We start from the raw sequence: 23577 nt of genomic DNA, 5'->3' as shown, positions 1-23577 counted from the left end.
TAACTCATAGCTGTTAAAAAAAAGAGATAATTACAGGTATTTATATCTTTGAAATGAATAGATTTAATTTACAATAATTAAGTGAACACATTGTACTGTAGCCATCTGTCTGTTGGAGTATTATAAAACACACAAACTGGCACATTTACTGTGGGCTCTCTATACATAAGGCAGGACAATGGATATTGAGAAAAGTGATAACTTGAATTAAACTTTTAAGTCATTAGAGTGTATGTCAATGCCTGATGGCTTGAATATATATAATATATATATCTTTACTCATACTGATGGCCTGGCTGTAATTCCTGCTCCATTCATGGCCTGACTCACTGCTCTAAAAATACACATAGTATTAAAAAGGATTGTAACTGTATGTCAGTGGTCACAGCGGCGTCATCCTTGGTAGTGAACTGGCTATGTACGGAATGTGCTGCCAGGAGACATTTAGCTGTGATAGGACGAGAAGCAGGGAGCTCAAGCGTCTCTGTGGTGTTTCCGTGGAGACCCCTGTCAGTATTTCATGGCTAGCTTTCAAATGATGTACCAGCTGTGACTTATATCTCCTGATTCCCCACAGGACGTCTTAATGAAAAGATGACGTCATCTATGGGAGATTCATTTCTGTCTTTCTCACACACATATGCACAAAAACACACACGTTACCTACAGAGGACCCTTAATGGTTCTCATGTCGTTACACGTGATGTCAGTGTGATGGGGGGGGGTTCTAATAAGAACACGCTCCTCAGTCCTGCTGGGACCTTATCTATGCGTATGTGCTTAATGTGAGTGAGGATCATCCATTGTCCCGCCCTGGCATTAATCATATTTTTGCCCACAGCTAATCTGTAATGAGATTTTCCTTCAATCAGAAGGTCCAGACAGCCCCCGCAGAGCTTCCCACAGAACCAGACCAGGGCTTGTCTGATACTGAGAGCCTTATGAGTAGCACAAAGTTTGTGTGTGTGTGTGTGTGTGTGTGTGTGTGTGTGTGTGTGTGTTCATGCACCTGTGTAGTGTGTGTAGTCTGTGTAGATACATGTGGGCATTGATGTATGTCAAACTTATCATGTGTGGTTCAGAAAGCAGACACAAAAAAGACAAACCCACAGAGACAGAAGCACACAGGAAACTGGGTCAGGGAGGTGTAATCAATATGAGACTCGACAGCAACAGTGGCTGCTCATTCTCAGACAGACAAGACTTTGTCACTAGTAACAGACACTATTTCACAACTTAGCGTAACTGTACTGAACATTAAGGCACGAAACTGTGTACAGCAGATGATAAGGAGATAATGTTATCCATACATCTTTTCTGAATATGTGAAGAGTTTAGTTCCAAAATGACGCACCATCTGAAATCAAAACACCCTCTTTCCCATACTGACTGCTCGGCCATCATAGTGGATGAATGGAAAAGGTCAGTTTTCTTTAGGCCTGTTTCACAGAAGACATTTTGACGTGTCAAAGAAGGAAAAGCAGCTATAAATAATAGAAGTAATGATAGCTGAATTCCATTTAGCTGCATCACACTGTCATGGCTTACTGGGGCACTTAGAATGAAGCGATCATTAATGTTATTAGTAACTGTGCTTTTCATGCTATGACAAGTCAAAATGCCTGCTGTTGCCTATTCCGGAATTTTTCAAATACTTTATTGCCAGGTAGCACATCTTTCCAAAAATAGTAAATAGCATGTTGGATTGAAAACCATGACACGCGTATAATGAGCTTCATTCTTTGTTGAGGTTCCAAGTTGAAATTTCCAACCTCCATGCACCCAGTAATCCACTTGGAAAGACCTAAAAAAACAAACAGGGAAGAAAATGGATGCCCCCAAGATTAAAATTTTAAACCTGTTTTGAAAAAGGCAATCCATCACAGCGAGCAGCACGTCTATGTCTGCTTTTGTTCTTGTGGCAGTTACATTTGTGTGTGCAGAATGTTCAATTCAAACTACTCTAATATCTGTATAAGCACCCATCGATGATATAACTTTGACAACAATAAAAACAGACATGAGGATAATTGTGATGGATCACGAGACTCAAGCCAGTTTGAAGTATCTGCAGGATGATTTTGTGCCAGACTACAATGAATGAAAAATCTGTGACTGCCTTGAAGGAGGTAAAAACACTCGTTTAAATCCCTGCACTTCATTCAAATGGACTTTTCTCATGAACACTGTAAACATGATCCCACAGGAAGGCACCATACTCCTGCTTAATGAGACAAGTGCACCCGGAGGTCACAATCAAAACAAAGACTGTTGTTGACACTTTTTCTTTTTTTCACATCAAGTTGATTGCAGTTAGACCAGTGACACCACTCTTTACTGTTCTGTACTGAGGTCAAAGTGTGGCACGCTGTATGTTTTTCCGGAGCCTCTGAGTCAGTTGGTGGACAACCTTTTTTCTTTATAAAAAAAAAAACAGTTGGCCTTTTCAAATAAATAAAAAAGAACCATCTTGATTTTGCCATTTTATTTTTGGTGGAACTAATGACGTCAATGATGACTCTGTTTCATTTAAGTGCATCAGCCTGAATGCACAATAAGAGGGCCCTAAAACTGGGCCACATAAATGGCATGCAGCCATAATTAATGTTATTAGTTACACCTGTGCTTTTCCCATCATGACACGTTCTGACATGTCGTTCATGTTTGCAAACAGACGGATTAGTGATGGGGATTGTTCCAGTTGAGAGAGAAGCAGAGTGATGCATGAAAGGGTACAGTATATTTCATAGTTTCAGTCCCTAAATATTTTTCATCTGATCTAGCTTCCAGCGTGTAAAAATGGGCCATTATCTTTTATTTTTCACTATTTTTTTAAAAGTTGAACTGTGGAATTACAGCTAGATTTCAGCACATAGACCTCTTCCCTTTCATTTGATTGATTAAGTGAATTAGACCAATAGACTTTTCTCACTGATGACATTTTTACTTGCTACAGCAAGAAAAATACGGGTGTGCCAAAAAACATTATTAATGGGTCTGTTCAACAAATGTGTTATGGAGCCATGTACAATGCAGGCCTTTTTTTTGTCACTACATGCCTGTGTGTCCTCATGCACGTTCTTGAAAATCATGTGAATAGGTGAATAGAAGGTGAGACAGAATAAGAGAAAGAAAAACAGCACTCTGAAGTTATATCACAGGTCAGCTGTTTCTCTATTACTTCTCTCTTCTCATATGGAGTCTCCATAGCTCCATTATACACTCATATTTCTTATATTTCTTGACCCGTTTTTTGGTTTCACTTTTCAGTGTTTCAGGGCCAGTGGCCATCTGAAATTAGTTTTCTCGAGGTACCTGCATATGTGGGTGAGGTTCACACAGAGACACAGTGTTTGTGTTTGTGTCTGTGGGAGAGAGGAAGTCAGAGAGAGGTTACGCGAGAGCAAGGTTGGTATATGTCTTGGTTGTTTGTCTGCTTTAAGTTTAAGAAATTTGGTCCCCAAGTTCCCTGCCTTATTTCTCTAAGGAGACTTCTGAAGCAGAAGCCGAATAAGACAATATGTCAGTGAGGGACGTGTGTGTCTCTGTGTGTGTGTGTGTGTGTGTGTGTGTGTGTGTGTGTGTGTGTGTGTGTGTGTGTGTGTGTGTGTGTGTGTGTGTGTGTGTTGCCCCTCATGACTCCCTGGCTGCTTGCCTTCTGATTTACCTCCCGCCTACTCTGGTGAGGAGATGCTGCTCTCAATAAGCAATGACTCATCGTTCAGTGGGACACCGTGTGTGTGTGTGTGTGTGTGTGTGTGTGTGTGTTTCTCATGTCTATGCTGCTATTCTTTGAAGAACATCTGCCACTTTCATGGGAAAACTGAGGCACTGCACGTTACTGGTCCTTGTAACAATGTCTTTGATTCTGCCTTTGTTCACGTTCAGCTGATTAACCATCTGATGGGGAAGAAAAGAAACAAGCAACCTTTAATTGTGGAAGGAGATTTGCTCTCTTGACACTAATGTTTTTCTCCTTTGTGTTAGACTGCATATTTAAAAACCCCTCCGGCGCAGAGGCATGATGTTTTTGGGTTGTCTGTCCATTTGTCTCATTCTCGTGAATACAACATCTCAGGAACATCTTAAGGGAATTTCTTCAAATTTGGTACAAACGTCCACTTGGACTCAAGGATGAACTGATTCAACTGATTTGGTGGTCAAAGGTCAAAGGACACTGTGACCTTTCAAAACACATTTTAGACCATAACTCAAGAATTCGTACACTAATTATGACAACATTACAGACAAATGTCGAATAGTTCTAATTCCAGTTTTATTTTTTACATGACAATATAATCTTGGTTTAGGCGCCATGTAAGTTGAAAGTCTTAGTCCTCTTGAATTTCACCGGTCAGAAGAATAATTGTCTTAATTCATATCCATCTCAACATGATATTTAGCTTCATGCTCACTCTGAAATGAGTTGAGCGCTCTCTCTTTACTTCCACTGTAATTTCATTTGCTTTGGGAACAACTTAAATAAGCATGTTTTCTCCCTGTTTTCTTATTTGAAAATTGTATTTAGAGCCAGCACTAGATAGCATGACTTGCTGAGATGAATATTTTTGCAGTGCGGCCTCTGCTGTGTGATAACTCTCTTTTCCATCTGAACAACAGCTCTTTCCGGAGAAAACAATTCACTCACAGAGAAAATATAAACATGGAAGTACAGTAACTAGAGACATTTTCAGCAGTATTTTCTCGTTTCTCCCATTTATATTCAGTGGAAAGTTTTAAGTTGCAGCTCTTTTTTTTGTCTGCTTTCCTTTGCTTTGAAAGATTTTAGAGTTCTGCTGAGGTGCCTGCTCCATTCAGCTATGATTCGTCAAAGTTATTTAACTTTCACTGAAGGTTGGCTGCTTCTCTTAAGAAACCAACAGCACTTTGCAGTGACACAGATTTTATTTTAATGATATTTCTTTTGAGGGAGAGACGAGCTTAAATGAGATTCTACTGCACTACTTTCTGCAGTCTTCCCTGTCACAAGCCTGGATGAGCTGAACAAAACATAATGAAATACTTACAGCAGTCAGGGAGTTAAATGAGTTACAGTTTTCATTTATTAATGTAGAAAACATAGTGTTACAGTACTAGCTAAAGTCAACTTGCGCACATGCGTAGTCAAAGACAAGTATTGTCTTCCAAACGAGCATAACAAGAGAGTCATAGACAATACAAAAGAAAGAAGTAGATAATTAAGTGCAGCATTAGCAAGTCGCAGTGTTGGTGTATTAATAAGCAGATTGTTTTGATTGATTATAGTTTTACTGAGCTGACTGGTCTCCAAAGGCCAAATTTGGCAGTATTTTGGAATAGCAGCATCAACGCTGAGCCACTAACTTGGTAGGTTAGCAAATGCAGGTTTGTGTGCTGATGTAGCAATGAGACCACTGCACCCATGTTGTTTGGAAGCTGATTGGACGCTGTGACTGATATTCCAGTGAGTCGAGCCTTTGGGTCACATCAGTCTGTTTATAGGTGGTGGGGAGTTCTTCTGCATATGTGAAAAAAAGTTGTATAAGCGAGCTGTGCAACGTCTCATAAATTGCTTCAAGTGAGTGTCGGTTTGATCTGAAGACTTCAAGTTTGAAAGTGAAAAAAGTCTGGAGTTAGAAAGAAGTAAGCTGACCAAGCCTCTGTGGCCCACTCCTCATCTCTGCTTGAGGCTAGCTAGCGGCTAGAGGCTACATTAGCTGCTACCAGCATAGCACCCCCAAATATCCTATATGGAATATATAAAATATAGAGGTGCAATGCTAAATCGGTGGACCGCCTGATTCACACAGTTGCCCATGGACCATCAGTGCTAATTTAAAACCCAAGACCATGTCAGCATGATATCATTTATGAGTGAACATGCTCTCAACTGTGTCAACTTCAAATAACTATCACTGAAATATCAACACAAAGTAGTTTGCTGCAACTTTTCGAATGTGAATACACAGTTAAATGTATATTGGTTTGAAAGAAGTGTTTTGATTTTTAAAGTCTAAAGTTGAGCTAAGTCTACTGCCTTCCTTCTTCTGTGCTGGAGGAGGGATATGTGAGGAAGCTGTTGGTGTGGAAATGTACTACGGCAGCAGCATGCTGTAGGCTTCACACTGAAGGCACAGTAGCACACATTGTGTCCTCCTCTCCAGCCAACTGCTTCACAGAGACTCTCAGAGGCTTTAAAACTGCCAGGGGCCTGGTTGATTTTTGAGGTTTTCTTCCCATAGCGGCTCTCTTCTCATGCCAGCGAACACGTTCAGAGGTGCCATTGTATAATTGCCATTTCATTTGTGTGTGTGTGTGTGTGTGTGTGTGTGTGTGTGTGTCATTATCTTGTAGGTGTGTGTCACTGTGTGCGCTGCTCTCTGTGAAAACATTGTGGTATCCAGCATGAGGCGCAGCAGCTATTTACAAGCTGAAAGACACTTGTGATCTGTTAGCACCACGGCCCCGCAATGTTTTCTGACCAGTTTCAAACCCAGAAGTGTGGCCAGCAAAAACAATTAAAGGCATGCCCACTGTGATCTTAGCCATTCTTTCATTATGGATCAGCAGCAGCAGGGGCCCTAATTAGTCACGTTGGCTTGCTGAAGAAATGAATGGGCACTGATTCGACCGTGGGGCTGAAACGGGGGCCCCAGTGGTCCCAATGAGCCGGCTTCTTAGAATCGGTATTGGCAGAGACTTGCGCTTTCTGATTTTCTGTCTATTTATAGTCATTAGCTCTCATCTGTTTGCTCACTTTGCCTATATCACAACTTGCCTCCTGATTGACTCTCCCTGTTGCTTCAGGGCATATTATCTTGTTTTCTCAATTACACTTCATTTGCTGTGCCAGGGAAGCGATCGGGATCTTGCAGCCAATCCATTTTGTGAATTAAAAATGAGCTGAGGTGCTACTTATTTACAGACAGGACCCTTTCAAAATAGTCATGGTCAGTGCCTAAAAGTCATAAAGTTGGTGTTTTTGTCTCACACATTTCTAAGAAGGATTTTTCAGACAAATACTCTTCAGTTGCAAACTGTGCTTCAACATTTCTTATGCTCTCCTTATCCCCTGCTCTCTCTCCCCCTCTCTTTCTCTCACACTTGCTCTGATCTCTGTCTCCTGTCTTGTGTGTTGCAGCTGGGTACAGAGTGGACTGCTCCAGGCGAGTTCAGCAAGTTCAGGTCCCAGTCCTCCAAGTCTGTGCAGTAAGTACCTGTGACAACCACACACACTTCTTAATGGCACAGTTATTTCACTCTCAAGCCAGTACAGAGACCAGAAGAAAGCCCTGCTAACATCTAGCAATGAGGTTGAGAAACATACACCACCACTGGAGCTTCTCTGAGGACTGGTCTTGTGGCTGTTATCGATGAAATGTCTCTACCTGCTAAGTAGCGGTCTGTTCCCATCATGCTCTGCGCAGAGACCATTCATGTCGGTCTACAGGCTCTTTGTAACATAATAGCTTTAGAGAGCTTTTACTGCTCACATGCAAGAGGGAATCACTGGACACTGGGAAGCAGGGTGTGTATGCATGCATGTGTGTACTTTCATGTGCATATGAATTAACATATATAGAGTGCTCTCATCGGGTGTCAGAGTGTGGAGGATCATAACAGTTGAAAGGCCTCTCTCTCTAAATGTAAAATGAGAAAGTATTAACCTATCGTCTCCTCTCAGATTCAACACATCTCTCTCTCTCTAATTGCTGCGAGCTGCTTGCATAAAAGTACCGTTTAATATGAGCACTGATCTGCAGCCAGTTTGCTTCTAAAGCCATTGTTAAGTTGATATGATTGTGCAGCAAGAGAAGAGATCCTGAGAACAGTGCCCCTATTCCTTTGGGTTCCTGCATTTGCCTGATTGGATGAAGCTGTAGAGTGCTGCCTTAAATTATTCACACACACACTGCCAATGATGTTTGTAGCGAAGGTTCAGAATATTTTAGCGCTTCTAAGCGGTGCAAGTTGGATGATGAACACACACGATAAAGAAAAAGAAAAACTGTATTTTGTTCATGTTGAATGAGTTTTTACAGTTATGCCTCTTTCAAAAGCTGAAAGCTGTGGATCATTCTCATCACGGTTTACTCAAAGGACAAGTACAACTAGTCGAAGCAGCTTTGTATGGCTTGGTGATATGGTTTGAATCAATACGCTAATATTAATAAGGATTAAAATATAGTATTGATGTGTATCATAACATGACAAATGAATACAAAATCACATGCAGACCATGAACTGTCCACTGCCAAGCATTACATGACACCATACTGTTCCTATGTATATAAGAAAAACCTCAAAAACTGATTCTGTTTGAACTGCAACTTCTTCAAAATCATTCATTTGTCGAACGATAACTAAATGTGATCATATCATCATGATACAAGTCGATAAACAATACTTTTGAGCAACTGCCCAACCCAATCAAAAAGCCATCTCATGGCAGGGAAAACGCAAAACCCTCAAGGCATACTACCGCTGTTCAGTGTTATCTTTGTACACAGGATGAAATACTAGATGATGAAATATGCATTCAAATGCATGATATATCATAGAAGTAGTGATATGGTTTACTGGTTTAATTGTTCATGAATGAGGTTGCAATGCGGTGGTGACAGCAGCATTAGCAGATAGCAGCAGTATTAATAGATGTGTGGAGCAGGCGTGTGAATGGGCCTCTCTGTTTGGTGACAGTGAGTGAAGGTGTGCAGTTGACCCTCTGAAAAATCAGCTGATGATCAGATTGTGGCACTAATGACTTCATAGTCCTGAGTGAACTTTCGATATGTGCTCAATTTGTGGAATATTAGAGTGATTTAAGTACTGACACACATACAGATCAGAGGCCCTGATCCTTTGCACCCCACAGACAGGTTTTTTACACAAGCCTTGAGTTTAAACTAAAATAAACTAAATAAAATACCCTTGAATGTGTGCTCACAACTCCATGGTATCAGGCTAAATAGAAATAACTGCTTCAAATGAGGCATTAAATCCTAACATCAGAACATGTTCATTGTGGAGTTTTACTCACTGCTTTATTAGGCATATTTTAAAATGAAAATTTTATTATCAAACTATACTCATTTAGTACACAGTGGTCAAGATTTAAACAACAAAATAGCAAAGGGTTTCTAACCTCAGAAACGTTACAGAAGTATTTTGAATTAAGTACAGCAAGCATTTCCTGTGACATGATCCACAGTCATGTCACATGCAAGACAGTCATGTGGTCATGTTAAGTCAGTATGGCGGTGCCACACATCGTGCACGACAGACCGCAAGTCCAAACTATGAAAAACAAACGAGATGGAGCACATGCAGTGGATGTGTCTCATGGCATATCATACATTACAGCATTCATTTGACATCGCTGTAAATTCAGTCTGACTCACTGCCTCACTCATCATGTGTCAAGGTCTCATCATTTCTGTTTATGTGTCATTGTTTATCATTGTGACGAGGATTATTAAGACGCATACAACCACAAGACAATCTTCAGTGCTCATTAAATGCCATGCATCTGTCTTCCTTTACACATAGGCACACACACACACACACACACACACACACACACACACACACATTATATAATGAATGAAAATTCATTAATACCATAAGGGGCTGAATGCAGGCCAGGACCTGTTGGCGAGTGTTTGTGTTTGTCTGTGCGTAGGATTAACTGGGCCTCGTAAGCACAGCAGGCACACCACACTACAAGGGAGCAGAGAGAGAGATGACAAAAGATGCAGAAGAAGAAGATAGAGAGGAGGAGGAGGAGGAGGAGGAGGAGGCGGTGGAAAGTTTTTCTATTTTCTCATCCTGTCTGACAAGCGTCTTGCGTTCTCTGACAATAACAAGACAACAACAGAGTAACCAAGCATGGAGGTAGACTATAGCAAGAACATTAAAAAGGTTGTTTGGCAAAGAAATTTGGGTGTGACATTTCATGTTTTGTGACCTGTTACTGTGTGTGTGTGTGTGTGTGTGTGTGTGTGTGAGTGTGTGTGTGTGTGTGTGTGTGTGTGTGTGTGTGTGTGTGTATGTTTGTGTAAATGGGTCTGTCCGTGGCTTTATGTATATTCATTTATTTTGCGTCTGCATAGAAACAGTATAGATTTCTACAGTTGCTGTCAGTAATAACGTTGCCCACTCAATGAGAGCTGTTGCAGAGAACATGCCTTTGCTGTGTGCTCTCTACCCCACTGAGATCTGACACAACAATGATATCTATCACCTTACACACACATACACACACACCAATTGTTGCACAGTACCTTCTCTCCGAGTCTTTTAATATCTTCTACCCTGATGTGTAAAGTGATTCATGATTCCTCTGTCAGGTCATGAAATGCGATGTGCCAGAGATGAAACGGTTGGAAGAATTGCAGGGTTTTTACGGGTGGAAGGGGCTAATGACTAAAGTCAAATCTGTTATTTTATAGCTACACCCTATCACATGCTTTAGGGAAGTGTGTCAAAGACAGCGTGAAAGTCTAGCTTAAGATAATTAGGTAAAATCTAGTTTGATGTTTCTGTGCGTGGGCATGTGTAAGACGACATATTCATGTTTTTGCATACACGCAAATAACATGCCTCTGTGCATTAACGTGCACGTGTTTGTTAAATACCGTGACATTCGAAATTCCTCTCTGCGTCTGATGACTTTATTGAAACAACCCAAAGCAAAGGCTGTTTGTTTGTCATCTTCCACATGTTTCCTCTGCCTTCCCTGTGTGACACGCATTCCCTCACACACCATTACACTCAACCTGTTTATAGCAAAGCTGATGTGCTCCTGAGCGTGGCAAATTGCATATGCGGCAGGATTAATCGCCATGCATTCATAAAAAGGTATTCTTCAAATTAGATGGGATGGAATTGAAATGAGTAAATTAGTAGTGCAGAACAGAACAAGTTATCATTTTCTAGAAAAAAAAAATGCATCAGAGTGTGTGTACAGCAATAATAATCAGTCATTAGACAGATTTTATCACCTGGTAATTTGAAACATTTGTAAGCCAGATAAAATAAAGAAATAATTGAACAAAATTAATTAGGTGTTTCTGGAATATTACACTCAATTTTGTAGATGGAAAGCCACTGTATGAATTATTAGTCATTACACATGAGGCTACAGCTCCTCTTGTGCAATTTGTTATTGGCGAGTAAGTTCAGGGCCATTTGAGCCTATTTGCAGACTCCATTCTGCCACAAAGCTGCAATTGAAAACAGCTTTCACAGTTTATGTGCTACTGTTCCTAGTTATTATCATATTGGGCCTGAAACAGGATGAAATGGGACAGAGCTGAAATAAAATGCAGCATAAAAGAAGTGAGTTGAATGGTGCAGAGAAGAACACAACCAAACAGAGAGCACCCTTCAGAAATGTAATTGAACATAGAAGAGCAGAATGAAACACAACAGACACTCCCACTTCAGCAAGGTTGTTTTTTGTTGTGTTTTTTGGGGGGGCGGGGGTGTTTCGCGCTTTGGACTGCGGTTATTTATACGTCTCGGTTCATTGGAGCTGTACAGCCGACTGTAGTCGAAGTTAGTGAACAGTAACTAATGGCTGCTGCAGGGTTGAATCATATTGTCAGGGAATAAAACATATTGTTGTTGAGGGGTTCGCTTGAAACACCGTTGCAGGTCTCCACACGATGCAATCAAAGGCTACTGAAACCAGCAAACATACATACACACACCATCACACCTTCTCTCTCTCTCTCTCTCACTCACACACACACACCATCACACCTTCTCTCTCTCTCACACACACACACACACACACACACACACACACACACACACAGTTAAATTTGGATTTATTATGTGGGGGGCATTGTTTCCCCCACATAATAAATCGCATTGATTTTGTGAGACTGTGGACCTTGGACCCTCTAGGGGGGTCTGGGATCATTTTAAAGTTAAATGTGTCCATCTAGTAAAATTAAGAGGCTAGATCTATGTGCTCTTGTAATTGAATCATAAACACATTGGTCGTACAGATATGAATAGTATAGCACTGAGAAAACTTTAGTCCACACCCACCTGTTGTGTGGCATCACCTTGTGTATAAAGGGTTAGAGACCAGACAATCTCTACCCAAAAACAGCTTTTTCTTCAGCTATTTAAGGAACCAGTGAGGCCCAGAGCATAGATCAATCACAGAACCAATCAGCTGATATCAATCACTCTGACAAAACACTCAGTACAGAAGTTCTGATGTTCGCAATTGCTTATATCGCCTCATTTAGGCCTCTGTTCTCTACAGCTACGAAGAAAACATGTTTTAGTCATTGTCTGAATTATTAAAACAGAGAAAAGTGTAAAAATATATACATTGTTGAAAATGTGCGTTCCCTGATGTCATAGAAATGTGCCCCCTAGCCCAATTTAACCACTGTACACACATATCAAATATATATATATATATATATATATATAAAATCTAAACGACCTCCAGTTGGCAGTCCCTCTGTGGTTACGCTGCATCATGGATGACTGCAACTAGAGCTTTCAGGTGCCACAATGCCACAATTTTCCCATCAGCCCCTCTCTCTATCTCTCACTCACTTTTTAAGGCCTTCTCCCTCTATGTCACTCTGTCTATTGCCATAATGGCTATTTCATTTGGGGAGGGAATTTGAAGCTGTAAAAGGGTAAGAGGTAGGAGAGGGTAAGGGCTTCATGTAATGTGCATATGCTGCAGTGCAGACAGCATGCCGCTGAGACACATGCTGTTCAAAGAAATGATGCATTTATTCAAATGTCCGTTCATCAGTACCAGTGGGTGTCCATCCTAGGTGGCAATTTAAATAGATGGGATGGACAGGAAAGTTGGATCAGTACACCTGTTAGGGAGATCTGGTAGCCATCCACAACACCTGGCTATGACCACCTGGAGGAAATGACTCACAGTATTTAGTGAGTGTGTGAGGAAGAAACAGTTTTGCCTGCATTCCAATTCTGAAGTTTGCTGAATAACATTTGAAGATGGAGACTCTTTCTCCCTCTTGCTGTCTCAGTCTATCTCTCCCAAACCATCAGCTTCTTTCTTTCTGCTCTTGTGAGGATTTATACAAACATGTCATCAGATTAAATGTAGTAACAGCCATCAAAACAACATGTCATAGCCCCAGTGACTTCCTTGTATACATGTATGTAAAAATAAACAGAAGGGCAGAAACAATCAGGGATTAGTGATAACTGATTAGATCACTGACCGAAAATGAATCGCCACTTTTGATTGATTTGAAATTCTGTACATTCAAAATAAAGCCTTAAAACATTCAATCAACTTTTAGAATAATACCTGTGTCAATTTGAAAGTGTCCCTTTTTGTCTGTCTAACTCTTTGTCTCCACCACGGCTCACACCTGTGAAGTGATAGTTTGGCAGTGCCTGCTAGGTGCTGTCACAACAGCTTGATGAGTGACAGTGAAGTAGTCAGATGAGGAACCCAGATAACCCCGTCAACACTATCTCTGCTTTCTGACACAGCTACAGGAGCCTCGGGCTGTATAGACAACACCAGGGAGATTGACATTTGTTAAAATTCTATAAACTGAACTGTAGCTGGTCTGACGTCTTGCTTGACGTCAAGTATTCCAAAACTCTTTGAGCAGCTCAGCATGGGATGTGATTGACAGTAAGTTTGAAGATTAGAAGGAATATTTGAAAGATATTGGACACTAATGAGCGCTGACTGAATCTGAGGCAAACAGCGAAAGTCAATTAAACGACGTCTCTGCTAGCATTCACCTGCATTTGCTTCTGTAGATGAGTTTCCAAACATGATATTATGGTCTGTCCAGGTTTTCACCTTCCGGTGTAATGATTGAAATTAAAAATGGCTGCTGCTGACCTTCGAAAGTGGCGTGGTGCAAGGACGAAAGGCAGAAGAGGATTTCAAGGTTATCTGGGATACCACAGCTGGCATTTTGAAGGAGCAGCTCTCAGTTCACAAACTGCTGGAAATGACATTTACGCCCAATCCTCCTCAGACACGTGGGCGTTGATGTGTGTTCCTCGTTTTTCTGTGTGAGTGCGCTTGTGTTTGTGCGTGCCTTCTTAGGCCTTTATTTCTTCTATTAACTGTCTCCTTCTTTCTCATCATCTTTCATTCCCTTTCACTCTTGTGACTTTAACACACTGCGAAAGCTCCCATTCGTTTTCTGCACACATGACTTAACAGAAAACCCCCAAAGACCGATAATAGTTGGAAGGAGAGAGTTAATTGTGCCTTTTTCCCGGCAACAATGAGGGAAACTTAGTGGAGAATGACCAGTTATTTCACTATGGGATCTCTCAGTATCTATAATTGAATCATTTAAGCACTGCTGGCTATTAGCTGCCACGGAGACTCAAGAGAAGAAAGTATAGTACTCCGAGTGCTATATATAGTGCTCATGGTGTCATAGGAATACTATATTCACATACATGTGAGCGAATAATCTGTACTTCTCTGTCTTTGTGTGCACACATATCCCCGATTGTGTTTGTGTGTGAACACCAACCTTAATGCTAACCTTTCTCCACTCAAGGTAATTGGTTGATACGCTGTAGCAGTTGAATTAGAATGAAGCTGTTTGCCAGCGAGCTGCAATGACTTCTCTGTCCCACTTTCCTCCCTCAGGCCTTCACTCCACCATCTGTTTCTATGAGTGATGGGAGCCTGCTGAGACACAAATCTACGTTTGAGTGTGTGTGTGTGTGTGTGTGTGTGTTCATGTGTGTAGTGGCTTATGTTTAATCAGAATGTCTTTGGGGTGTTCATGCACATCTCTCGAGCTGTGAAAGAATGTGGTAGCGGACATCTGAATGGCAGTAATGCATGAGTGCGACCAAACGGTAACACAGGGCTGCTTCTGGCCAAACGTGACTAGAGACAGTAATGATGACGGAGGGTCGGCCCCGTCTGAGGAAACACAGAAATTATATTCTGTGCAGCTGGGGGACGGGTATGTAAGCTGTTTGGAAAGTGACTTTGTTAGTATCCAGGATGTATCGCGATATCGTGAGAAGAGATAAATAGTTGGGCACAGATGCAGACACGTTATGTGCAAAGCACTCGATCTGAGCAGAGATGGAGCAGAGAAGAAAGGCGGACAATTTCTGTAACTTTCAATCCCACATTCACACCCACGTTATGATTGGCCAGGTGTGCGTAGAATAAGCTTTTGGTGTGTGCAACCGAGTGCAACACCATAAATGCCTTCCAGGAAAGAGAGTGTGCGCCGTTATCCCCGTATTTAAAAGATTATCGCACATGTTCATCCTGCCTTGTAGTATGGCGGTTCGAAACAGCTTCAAACACTCTGGTCCTTCAACATAGTAATGAATAGGCTTTGGACCGAGTGTCTGTGGCTCATTGATGCGTTTTAATAGTTTTTGGACAACACTGGAGCTCTATGGCACAGAAGAATAAGCTATATCAGGCTTTGGATGCTTGTTAGCTGGATGAATGAATTGTTGATTTTGGTCTTTTAATGGGATTTGTTGACAACAGGAAAATGTTCTCCCTCCTTGCTAATGTATTTGTACAGCTTGCACATGTAGTATCGTTTGACCTTGACGTAGTGTAGTAATTGTAGTTGCACTTCTCTGTAATGAAAAGAGCATCTGCTTCTCTGCATCTCAGTTTTTCTTTTCTTCACATGTCCGTGCATTCAGGCCAGTAGGAGAGGAGAAGGAGTGTTAATACAAAATCAAAGTGAGAAAGGGCTGAAGTGAAGGCGTAGAGAAGAAAAAGTAGTGACGATAGTAATGCTATAATGCTATATTAGATAATTACATATGGGGGAATTGGATGCGGTAGATAGAGGGAGAAGAGGCGGCCAGAGAAGCGTTGGAGAGAAGAAACAGACAAGATACAGGAGAAGAGGGGGAGAAAGAGACGGGGAAAGAGCAGGGGATGAAGGAGAGCGGAGGGGGGACGAAGTGAAGGGAGGGGATGGAAGAAAGAGGATTTATTGAGGCTGCAGGGAAGAGCAGCATGATAGCTCTCTGATGGATTAGAGGAATGCATGAGAAATGGAGTGAAGAGGGGGGAGAAAAGTGAAGTTTGTGCGTCTCCTTGGGGCAGCTCTAAACACTGGTATCATTAATGTAGTTGAGAGGAGAGCACTCACTGAGCACTGTCTTTTATTTAAAGGCCACCTGTGGGTATTAGAGAGGGAGAAATCAGGCAAGAAAGAGAGAGAGAGAGAGACAGGGACAGGGGGTGACAGTCAGATAGCATTAATGAGAAATTGAGTTGGAAAAAGAGAGGAGATACTGGAAAAGTAGAATCAGGAAATTGCTGTAGCCGGCGGGCAGATAGGTGAGATGAAGGGAGAATGAGAGAAAGAGGGCTGGTATTTACCAAGGGCAGAACGTATACTGTCTCTTTTTCACTTCAGCTCTGCTTGCCGCGACCCAGGTTGGTAATTCTGAGGAATTCTGAGTGTGTCAATCTGTCTGCCGGTCCTCAGGGTGTTGTGCATCCAGACTTTTGTATATTTCTTTTGACAAACCCACAGTCCAGCCGTTTTCTTTGAGACGCTTTGTGAAAGGAATTTGTCTCTCAGCAGGGGGAAAAAACAAACAAACAAAAAACCTTGCTATATGTTCATGCCAAATAAATATTTCATACTTCAAATCCAGCAGACTTTGGGCAGCGATGATACTGCCTGAATATTGTTTAGCTCCTGTCTTGTGTCATCCAGCCCAGTCAAGCTCCTTTGTCTGTCTCTATCCATTCAGCCCAATGAAGGGAAACTGGAAACAAAGACTCCAATTAGTCAGGCAATTAGACTCTTGTTTTGTGTCCTCTACTCATCCTCTGAGTCATGCGCTAATAGCTATTCTTTCCTTTTCCATCTCTCATTTGCCCTTCACTTGCTCTTTCATGAGTTTTTTTTTCTTCTTCTGGCGTTCTGTATGAAATCACGTCTGAGTGATATTCGCTGTAATGTATTTTTCCTTTCAAGATACAGAAAGCATTTATAATTCCCTCTCTGTTTCTGCTGTTCATTTGCTATTTATCGCTCCTCCTTCATCTTTCTTTCCGCCTGTCTCTCTGTCTCTTCATCTTTTTCAACCGGAGCTCGCCTTGCCATCCATCACAGAAAGACTGGTGTGACCAGTGAGCACACACACACACACATAGACTCATGCAAGTATAAAACACCTTTATTGTTCCTACTTTGTTCTACTTCGTTTGTCTCTCTCCTTATCCAGTCTTTACATTTAATATAATGCTTTTGGACATAGTAGAGTCCATAAAAGTCTCATTTTGTTTGTCAAATTCACTTCACAGCTTTCTTATATTGTCTCCGACCATATCTGTATGTGCACCCATCATGATTAATGAAGTCTTTTATTTTCTCAAAGAATATCTGTCTTCGTTCCCACCAAATTGAAAACAAAAAGATGCAGGCACAAAGAAATGATGCAGATCTTTAAAACAGAAATATGTATCAGCAGACTCCTGTAGACGTTGAAACCCACAGGACTCAATAAATGTCTCACCTCCTCTGGAAATTACGTGAACCAAAGCTGAAATTACTACTGAATTGGCATACAAAATGACTTCAAATACAAAGAGAAAATATAAAGGAAATAGTCAAACTAAGGATGTAAGTATGTTAATAGGACTTGACGTTCTGCTCTCTTCATCTGTTTATCCATCTCTGTTTCTCAGTGTCATATGATCCTTTTGTTTGTCTCCATCTTGCTCAGCTACTGTTGATAGGCCTGCTATCTGCGGTGTGTCTGTGTGTGTGTGTGTGTGTGTGTGTGTGTGCGTGCATGGGTGCATTGTCTTATCTGGCATCTTATAACAGGTAAACAGGTTTGTATTGGCTGAGCTACCAATCTGTCACTGCTGAAGTTCAGGCTCTTTGAGTGTGTTGAGTGTGTTTTTGAATTGAGTGGCCAGGGTCTGGAACAAAGAGATCCTCAAAAGTTGATGGACCATAGTATGTTGAAAATGCATAATGTTTTCTGTGTACATCTGTGCGATGTGTGTAGTCCTCCTTGTCTGCGGTTGTGTATCTGCCTTACTCTGAAACACTGTGGCGGCAGACTGCATCCTCTCAGCTCTGACATTAGATTATCCCTTAGATGGAGTCAGATTATGGGCTGAAATAGACAATCTAATGAAGGGTCAGGAAATGTATCCTTAAAACCATCTATCGTCATCTGCTGAGGGACAGGAACTCAATAAACTAAGGCCGCCTAAAAATATCACTTTGAGGTCAGGATTAAAAGAAAGATGTGACATGTCAACCTAAAATTTAATTTGTTTGAAATTGGAAAGTGAGATTCAGTTCTCTAATAATTTTGCAAACCAGTTATACTTTGTCTGGTAGTAATATTTTCAGGGGATACATACAGTATATTTCACTGTAGATAAACTTTTGCCCTCAGTTCTCGGGTCGAGATGATTCTGATCACTCCATTTCCCCGCATATTCATTATATTAATTAAAGTTTCATCTGATCTAATCTAATAACTCTTTCGACTGTGTTTTGTCTGATGTGAATGCAAAATAATATTTTCAGTCTTTTCGCTCATGGATTGCGCTTGAATCACATGGGAAAGGGCAAGCAGGGTGCCAGGAGCTGAAAGCGGCACTTAAGTTAGCCGAGTGCCGTTTCAGCAGCTGCGCAGAGAGATGTTCCCTATTCATGAGAGAGTGACCTTAGCTCACTGTCACTGCTCTCCTGCACCTGCAATGATTTATTGGTTACAGAACGCTGGGCAGCCGGATGATGCGGCGGCGTTTGTGCACAGGGCAACACGTGACCGTCCCCCTTCAGGCTTTGTCCTTCCCTTTCAAATTGGACAACCACATCAGGAACAAACACACACACACACACACACACACACACACACACACACTGCAAAGCAAGTCTACACTACGTCTGTAACTCTGCAATCTTTATCATGGAAGACCAGGCATTTATGTCTGGTAGTGCTGAAATAATGAGTCCATTAAGCAATTAGTTGATTGACAAACATGAATCAGTCACAATTTTAAAAACCGTTCAGGTCATTTATGGAGCAAAAATGTTAAAAGCCTTTGCTAGCTCTGTCCTCTCAAGTGTGACAATTTCTCTGCTTTTCTCTTTAGGTTCCGCTGTGTTCGTTGGACAAAACAAACAACTTTAAGATGTCACCTTGAGTTCTGGGAACTTGTATAATAGGCATCTGTCACTTTTTGTCATTATATAGACAAAAAGATGAAATTGTTTTAAACTCAAACATGCTCGCTAGAACAAGGATGCAAGTTCATCCTTGTTATCTCCTGTTTTTGTGGGGCTATTTTCAATTCCAAACTCAGACTCAAAAATAAGATGAACTTGTGTTTTTTTCAGGGGACAAACAGGAGAGAGGAGAGAAAGGGGACCATCACAGAGAGAGAAAATGATGATCACAAAAAAGAGCAAGCCATCACAAATCTTAGTGAACCAGAGCACATGAATATGGAGGAGCCAAGTGACTCCAAAAGTTCAGAGTAGCAAATGTTTTACAAATTACCAGGCTGCGGCAAATAAAATGAACATGATCATGTATATAGGAATTAGGTTTTCCAACATACAGTACCATTTTATCCTTAGAAGCATAGCTCTTCTATGCATTTAAGACACATGCTTTAACAAATGGTGCATTTGTACACTGTAGATGTGCACGGTACATGTATCCTTGCAAAAACGTGATCTTATTCGTTGTTCAACACTATGCGTGTGTGTATTCAACTTTGGCTGTATGTGTGTGTTTTGAGAGCTAATGATGTGTGGAGCAGTGCTCGGGTGTCTCTTATTCAGCAGCAGATGCTGGCCTATTACCCGAGATGTGTTTTTGATAAGAATAAAGCATTGACGCTTGGTGTGCGTGTTTCATCAGTGCTGCGAATAACATACAGACCTTTACTCAGTCTAAGCAGGAGTTCCAGAGAAATACTGGAGCCCTATAAATGTAAAATGTTGATTTATGTGGAGCATCGATTTTCCTCCTCAATGTCTCTGAAGTAGTGTTTTATTCAGGACCCAAGGCTGATGATATCCTGGCTCACTGCCGTCTCTTTTCCCATCTTGCCTGCAGCACAGAGTTATATTCAAGACTGATTAACCTGTTTATGCTCTGGTCCAATTGACATATGTTTTTTTTAAAGTCAAGCTGTTTACCTTACTCCACTGCAGTATCAGTAAATCCCGTTATAGTTGTATTTCTGGTAGGCCTCCACACAATCAACAGTCATTATGTGTTCATAAGCGCTGGGTCGCTGAGAAAGATCCTAAGGTGAAAGGAGCTGCAGTGGCTTATTCTTTTTTTCATCAGTGTCAAATATCTAACAATAGCTCTGTCTTTCTCTCTCCCTTCATCTCCCCTCAGCCTAATCTCATCCAGACAATACTACTTTGAGATCCTCCACAAGCAGGATGACAAGGGCTCGGACCACGTGGAGGTTGGGGTAAGTGGACCCTAGCAATCATGGGAGCTCACTTCCAATATTCTGCTTCTCTGTCTACACCCCCAGTCATTTAATTTATCTTCACCTCGCTGACTCTTAGCATATGACAATGCTTTCATGTGTCTTGAGAAAGCTTTCACCTTTGGCAGGACATTTAGCATTTAGTCTTCACTTGTACCCTGTGATTAGCAGTGTCAGAGTGGTGGCTGAAGAGGTAAGAAATGAAAGGAAGCGTTTGAAGTGGAAAAGATCTCCTTTCCCTCCTTTGCTGTGCATGACTTTGCATTTTTCCTCGTTTTTCCATGGACTCATCCGATCACAACTGTATGCAATAAAGGCCCTCCTTGTTGTCGCACTGGCTTTCCCTACCAGAGGGTTTAGAGCATCAACTCATTTCAAGTCTCTCAACTATTTTTCTTCTATCCTCTTTCCATTCCTCCGTCTGTCATCACTCTCCTCCTCCAGCTTTCTCTCCCACACTTACTCTTCTTCTTCTTCTTCTCTAAGTTTCTTTTTTTTCTCTCCCGTTCGCTTCGACTCTCCTCTGCACCATTTCTCTCTCAGTAGTGGTGTTCTGCACCTCAGGCAAAGCTCAGAGATGAGTGGGGCGTAATTTCGAGATGAAGTTTCAAAGGAGAGCCCACATGCCTCGTGTGAGCCTGTACGTTGAGTGGGAGGGCAGATGATAAAAAGAGATCACTGTTGTGTGTATGGGATGAATCTCTTAACAAGCCCCAGGTTATCGTCATCGTGGTGACCATCATCATCAGCAGAGCAGCAGCAGTACTGCTGGAGTTTCACAAAACTTCAGTGTCATTTTTGCACCCTGAAGGTTAATGATTTTTTACTTCTTTCTCAGTCTATCTTTATCCCCTGCAAGCTCTGCCTGAGTGCCTCTGGCTACTGTCTTCTACCTATATTTCTGTCTTTCTATCCGTTCTTGTTAGCTTCTGCCTGGGTCTTTATATACTTAACTGTCCTGTCATATTTTTGTTTTCTTTTTTTCCAACCTGTTTCCACAAAGCCATTCATCACATCACCACTCCTTAACCTTAGCCCACAGTTTCCAGCACTGCTGTACTCTCCTCTGTGTCTCGAGTGTCTCGAGTGTCTCGAGCCAGTGTTGTTCAGCTCAGATCAGCTGCTTAAAGATGCCAGTTTTAAGAGAGGAGTTGACAGGGTGATGTGAGGAGCACCATGCTGAACTCTGTGGTGCCAGGAGGATCACACATGACCCCTATGTGTGTGTGTGGGTGTGTGTGTGATTGGCACAATCAACTGGTGTGTATTTTCACACAGGCTTTATGAAATGTCCTGTTCGTGGCAGGTCTCCCCAGTACTATACTGTTGCTGTGGGATGTTGTGGGTCGTTGATGTGGGTGTGTTATGAATATTCTGCTGATGATGTGCAAGTGTGACTAATAAATTACAGCCCGTGACAGCCACATCTCGATGGCAAACAAATACCTTCGTTGTTATTTGGAGAGCCTCTGGATAGCACAAACAGACTGAGTGGATGAGCTATAATGCAATAAGAACAGAGAGGATGCACTGTTATCATGTCCTTGCTGGACTGGTGGCTCCTACTGCTTAATCTGGTGCCAGTTTGGTGGCTGACCAAAAACGCACCCTCGTCGTTCATTTAAATGAGACGACCGCATTGCAGAGAAACATACAAGATAGCCTGGAAAAATAGTTGCACACATGCACACACGTTCATTAGAGAAGCCTTAAACCTGCATTGATTGATTTTGTGGCCACTTGGGGGCAGCCCAGCAACCTTTAAACACAGCATTGACATATTAATTAACCATATTATATTCATATGGCGAAGGTGTTAACAAACAACCTATTTACACACACACACACAGAAGCAACATCAGCATTCATTTTGAGTCATATATCTGGCGAAATCATCCCCCTTTTAATTTTGTTTTGGGTTCCACCAATGATCTGGCTCTGCTAAATCAGAGCTTTCTTACTAAAAATGGCTGCCTGCTATGACTGAAATCTGGGTTGAGAGTGGAGAAAGTGAGCTGTAAGTAGCAAGTTGCAAGTTGCAGGCCACAAAGATAATAAAGTGCCCTGTTGAACTCGATGGATTTGACACTACGAGTGACCCTTATCATATTGTACATAATAATTTGTTCCACTGTTAATATAAAAATGATGTTAAAAATGATAAAGATGAATTAGAACAGCTTTAAAACTGATGCAAAATGGATACATTATTGAAACCTGACTTCCTGGATCATTTAATCTTCTATCTGGCACCTGTAGCAACATACCCACAAGAATACAGACACTTGCAGTGTTATAACTCATGGTTATCTTCGTTTTGACTCCATATGTATTACACACATAGCTGTCTACATCTCCTCCAAGTGGACAGTGAAAGCTAGTGTTGACCATCACACGGGGAATTGGCCTTTCCAAAATGGAAGAAAAAAATTGCACTGGCAATTAAAATGTATGGCCCTCAAACTAAAATGGCATTGGTAATCAGAGCTTAATGGCTTGATCTAAGGACAAAGACTGAATGGACACAGCTGCCGAAAAGAAGGAGAGGAGACAGAGTAAGAAGGGAGAAAGAAATGGGGCAGAAGTGTGAAGAAGGATATATACAGGGTGTGCACTGGAGGCCTTGATATGAAGTATCTCTGTTCTCTCTACCTCATCATCAACTTCCTAGCAGACTTTGCGAGTCATCCAGAAAACTGTTCATGTGATTATGACTACCAGTGAATCAAGGTCATGTGAAAATCCATGTCTCTCTCTCTGTCTCCAACCCTCAGCCAATCCTCATCAAAGTGGGTTTGTACTAGTAGAAACAATTTAATGAAGCGTATAAAAGTCATGCAGCAAATCAACACTGTGTGCAGGAATGTGTGTGTGTGTGTGTGTGTACGCTATGCTGTCTTAGTAAGGCCCCTGTGTGTGATTTAACAGCGGAATACATTTCACACCTTGACAAAAATAGCAGATTTACCGTGACCGGCCCACAACAGCATAAGCCCAGGGCTCACATAAATCCGCAGAAACCCAGGCACTCATTTGTTAAAGAGCAGATAGCGTGGATTCACAGCTCTTTCTTCTGTGTTCTGTGCCAAGCTGTGATTGCATGGTCA

The 23577-nt window shown here is 41.6% G+C and overlaps 1 protein-coding gene across 1 annotated transcript in view; it reads left to right on the top strand.

The window, feature by feature from the left end:
* The window catches only part of b4galnt4a (beta-1,4-N-acetyl-galactosaminyl transferase 4a), a 119184-nt gene that overhangs the window by 78934 nt on the left and 16673 nt on the right, over positions 1-23577 (top strand). The window contains exons 7-8 of the mRNA XM_070907764.1: positions 7121-7188; positions 20371-20449. Of these exons, the coding sequence (XP_070763865.1) occupies positions 7121-7188; positions 20371-20449 (147 nt within the window). The remainder of the gene's footprint in view (positions 1-7120; positions 7189-20370; positions 20450-23577) is intronic.

The sequence above is a fragment of the Enoplosus armatus genome, chromosome 6, assembly GCF_043641665.1.
Source record: "Enoplosus armatus isolate fEnoArm2 chromosome 6, fEnoArm2.hap1, whole genome shotgun sequence".
Classification (NCBI taxonomy): Eukaryota; Metazoa; Chordata; class Actinopteri; order Centrarchiformes; family Enoplosidae; genus Enoplosus; species Enoplosus armatus.
This window is presented reverse-complemented; position numbering and strand designations above follow the sequence as displayed.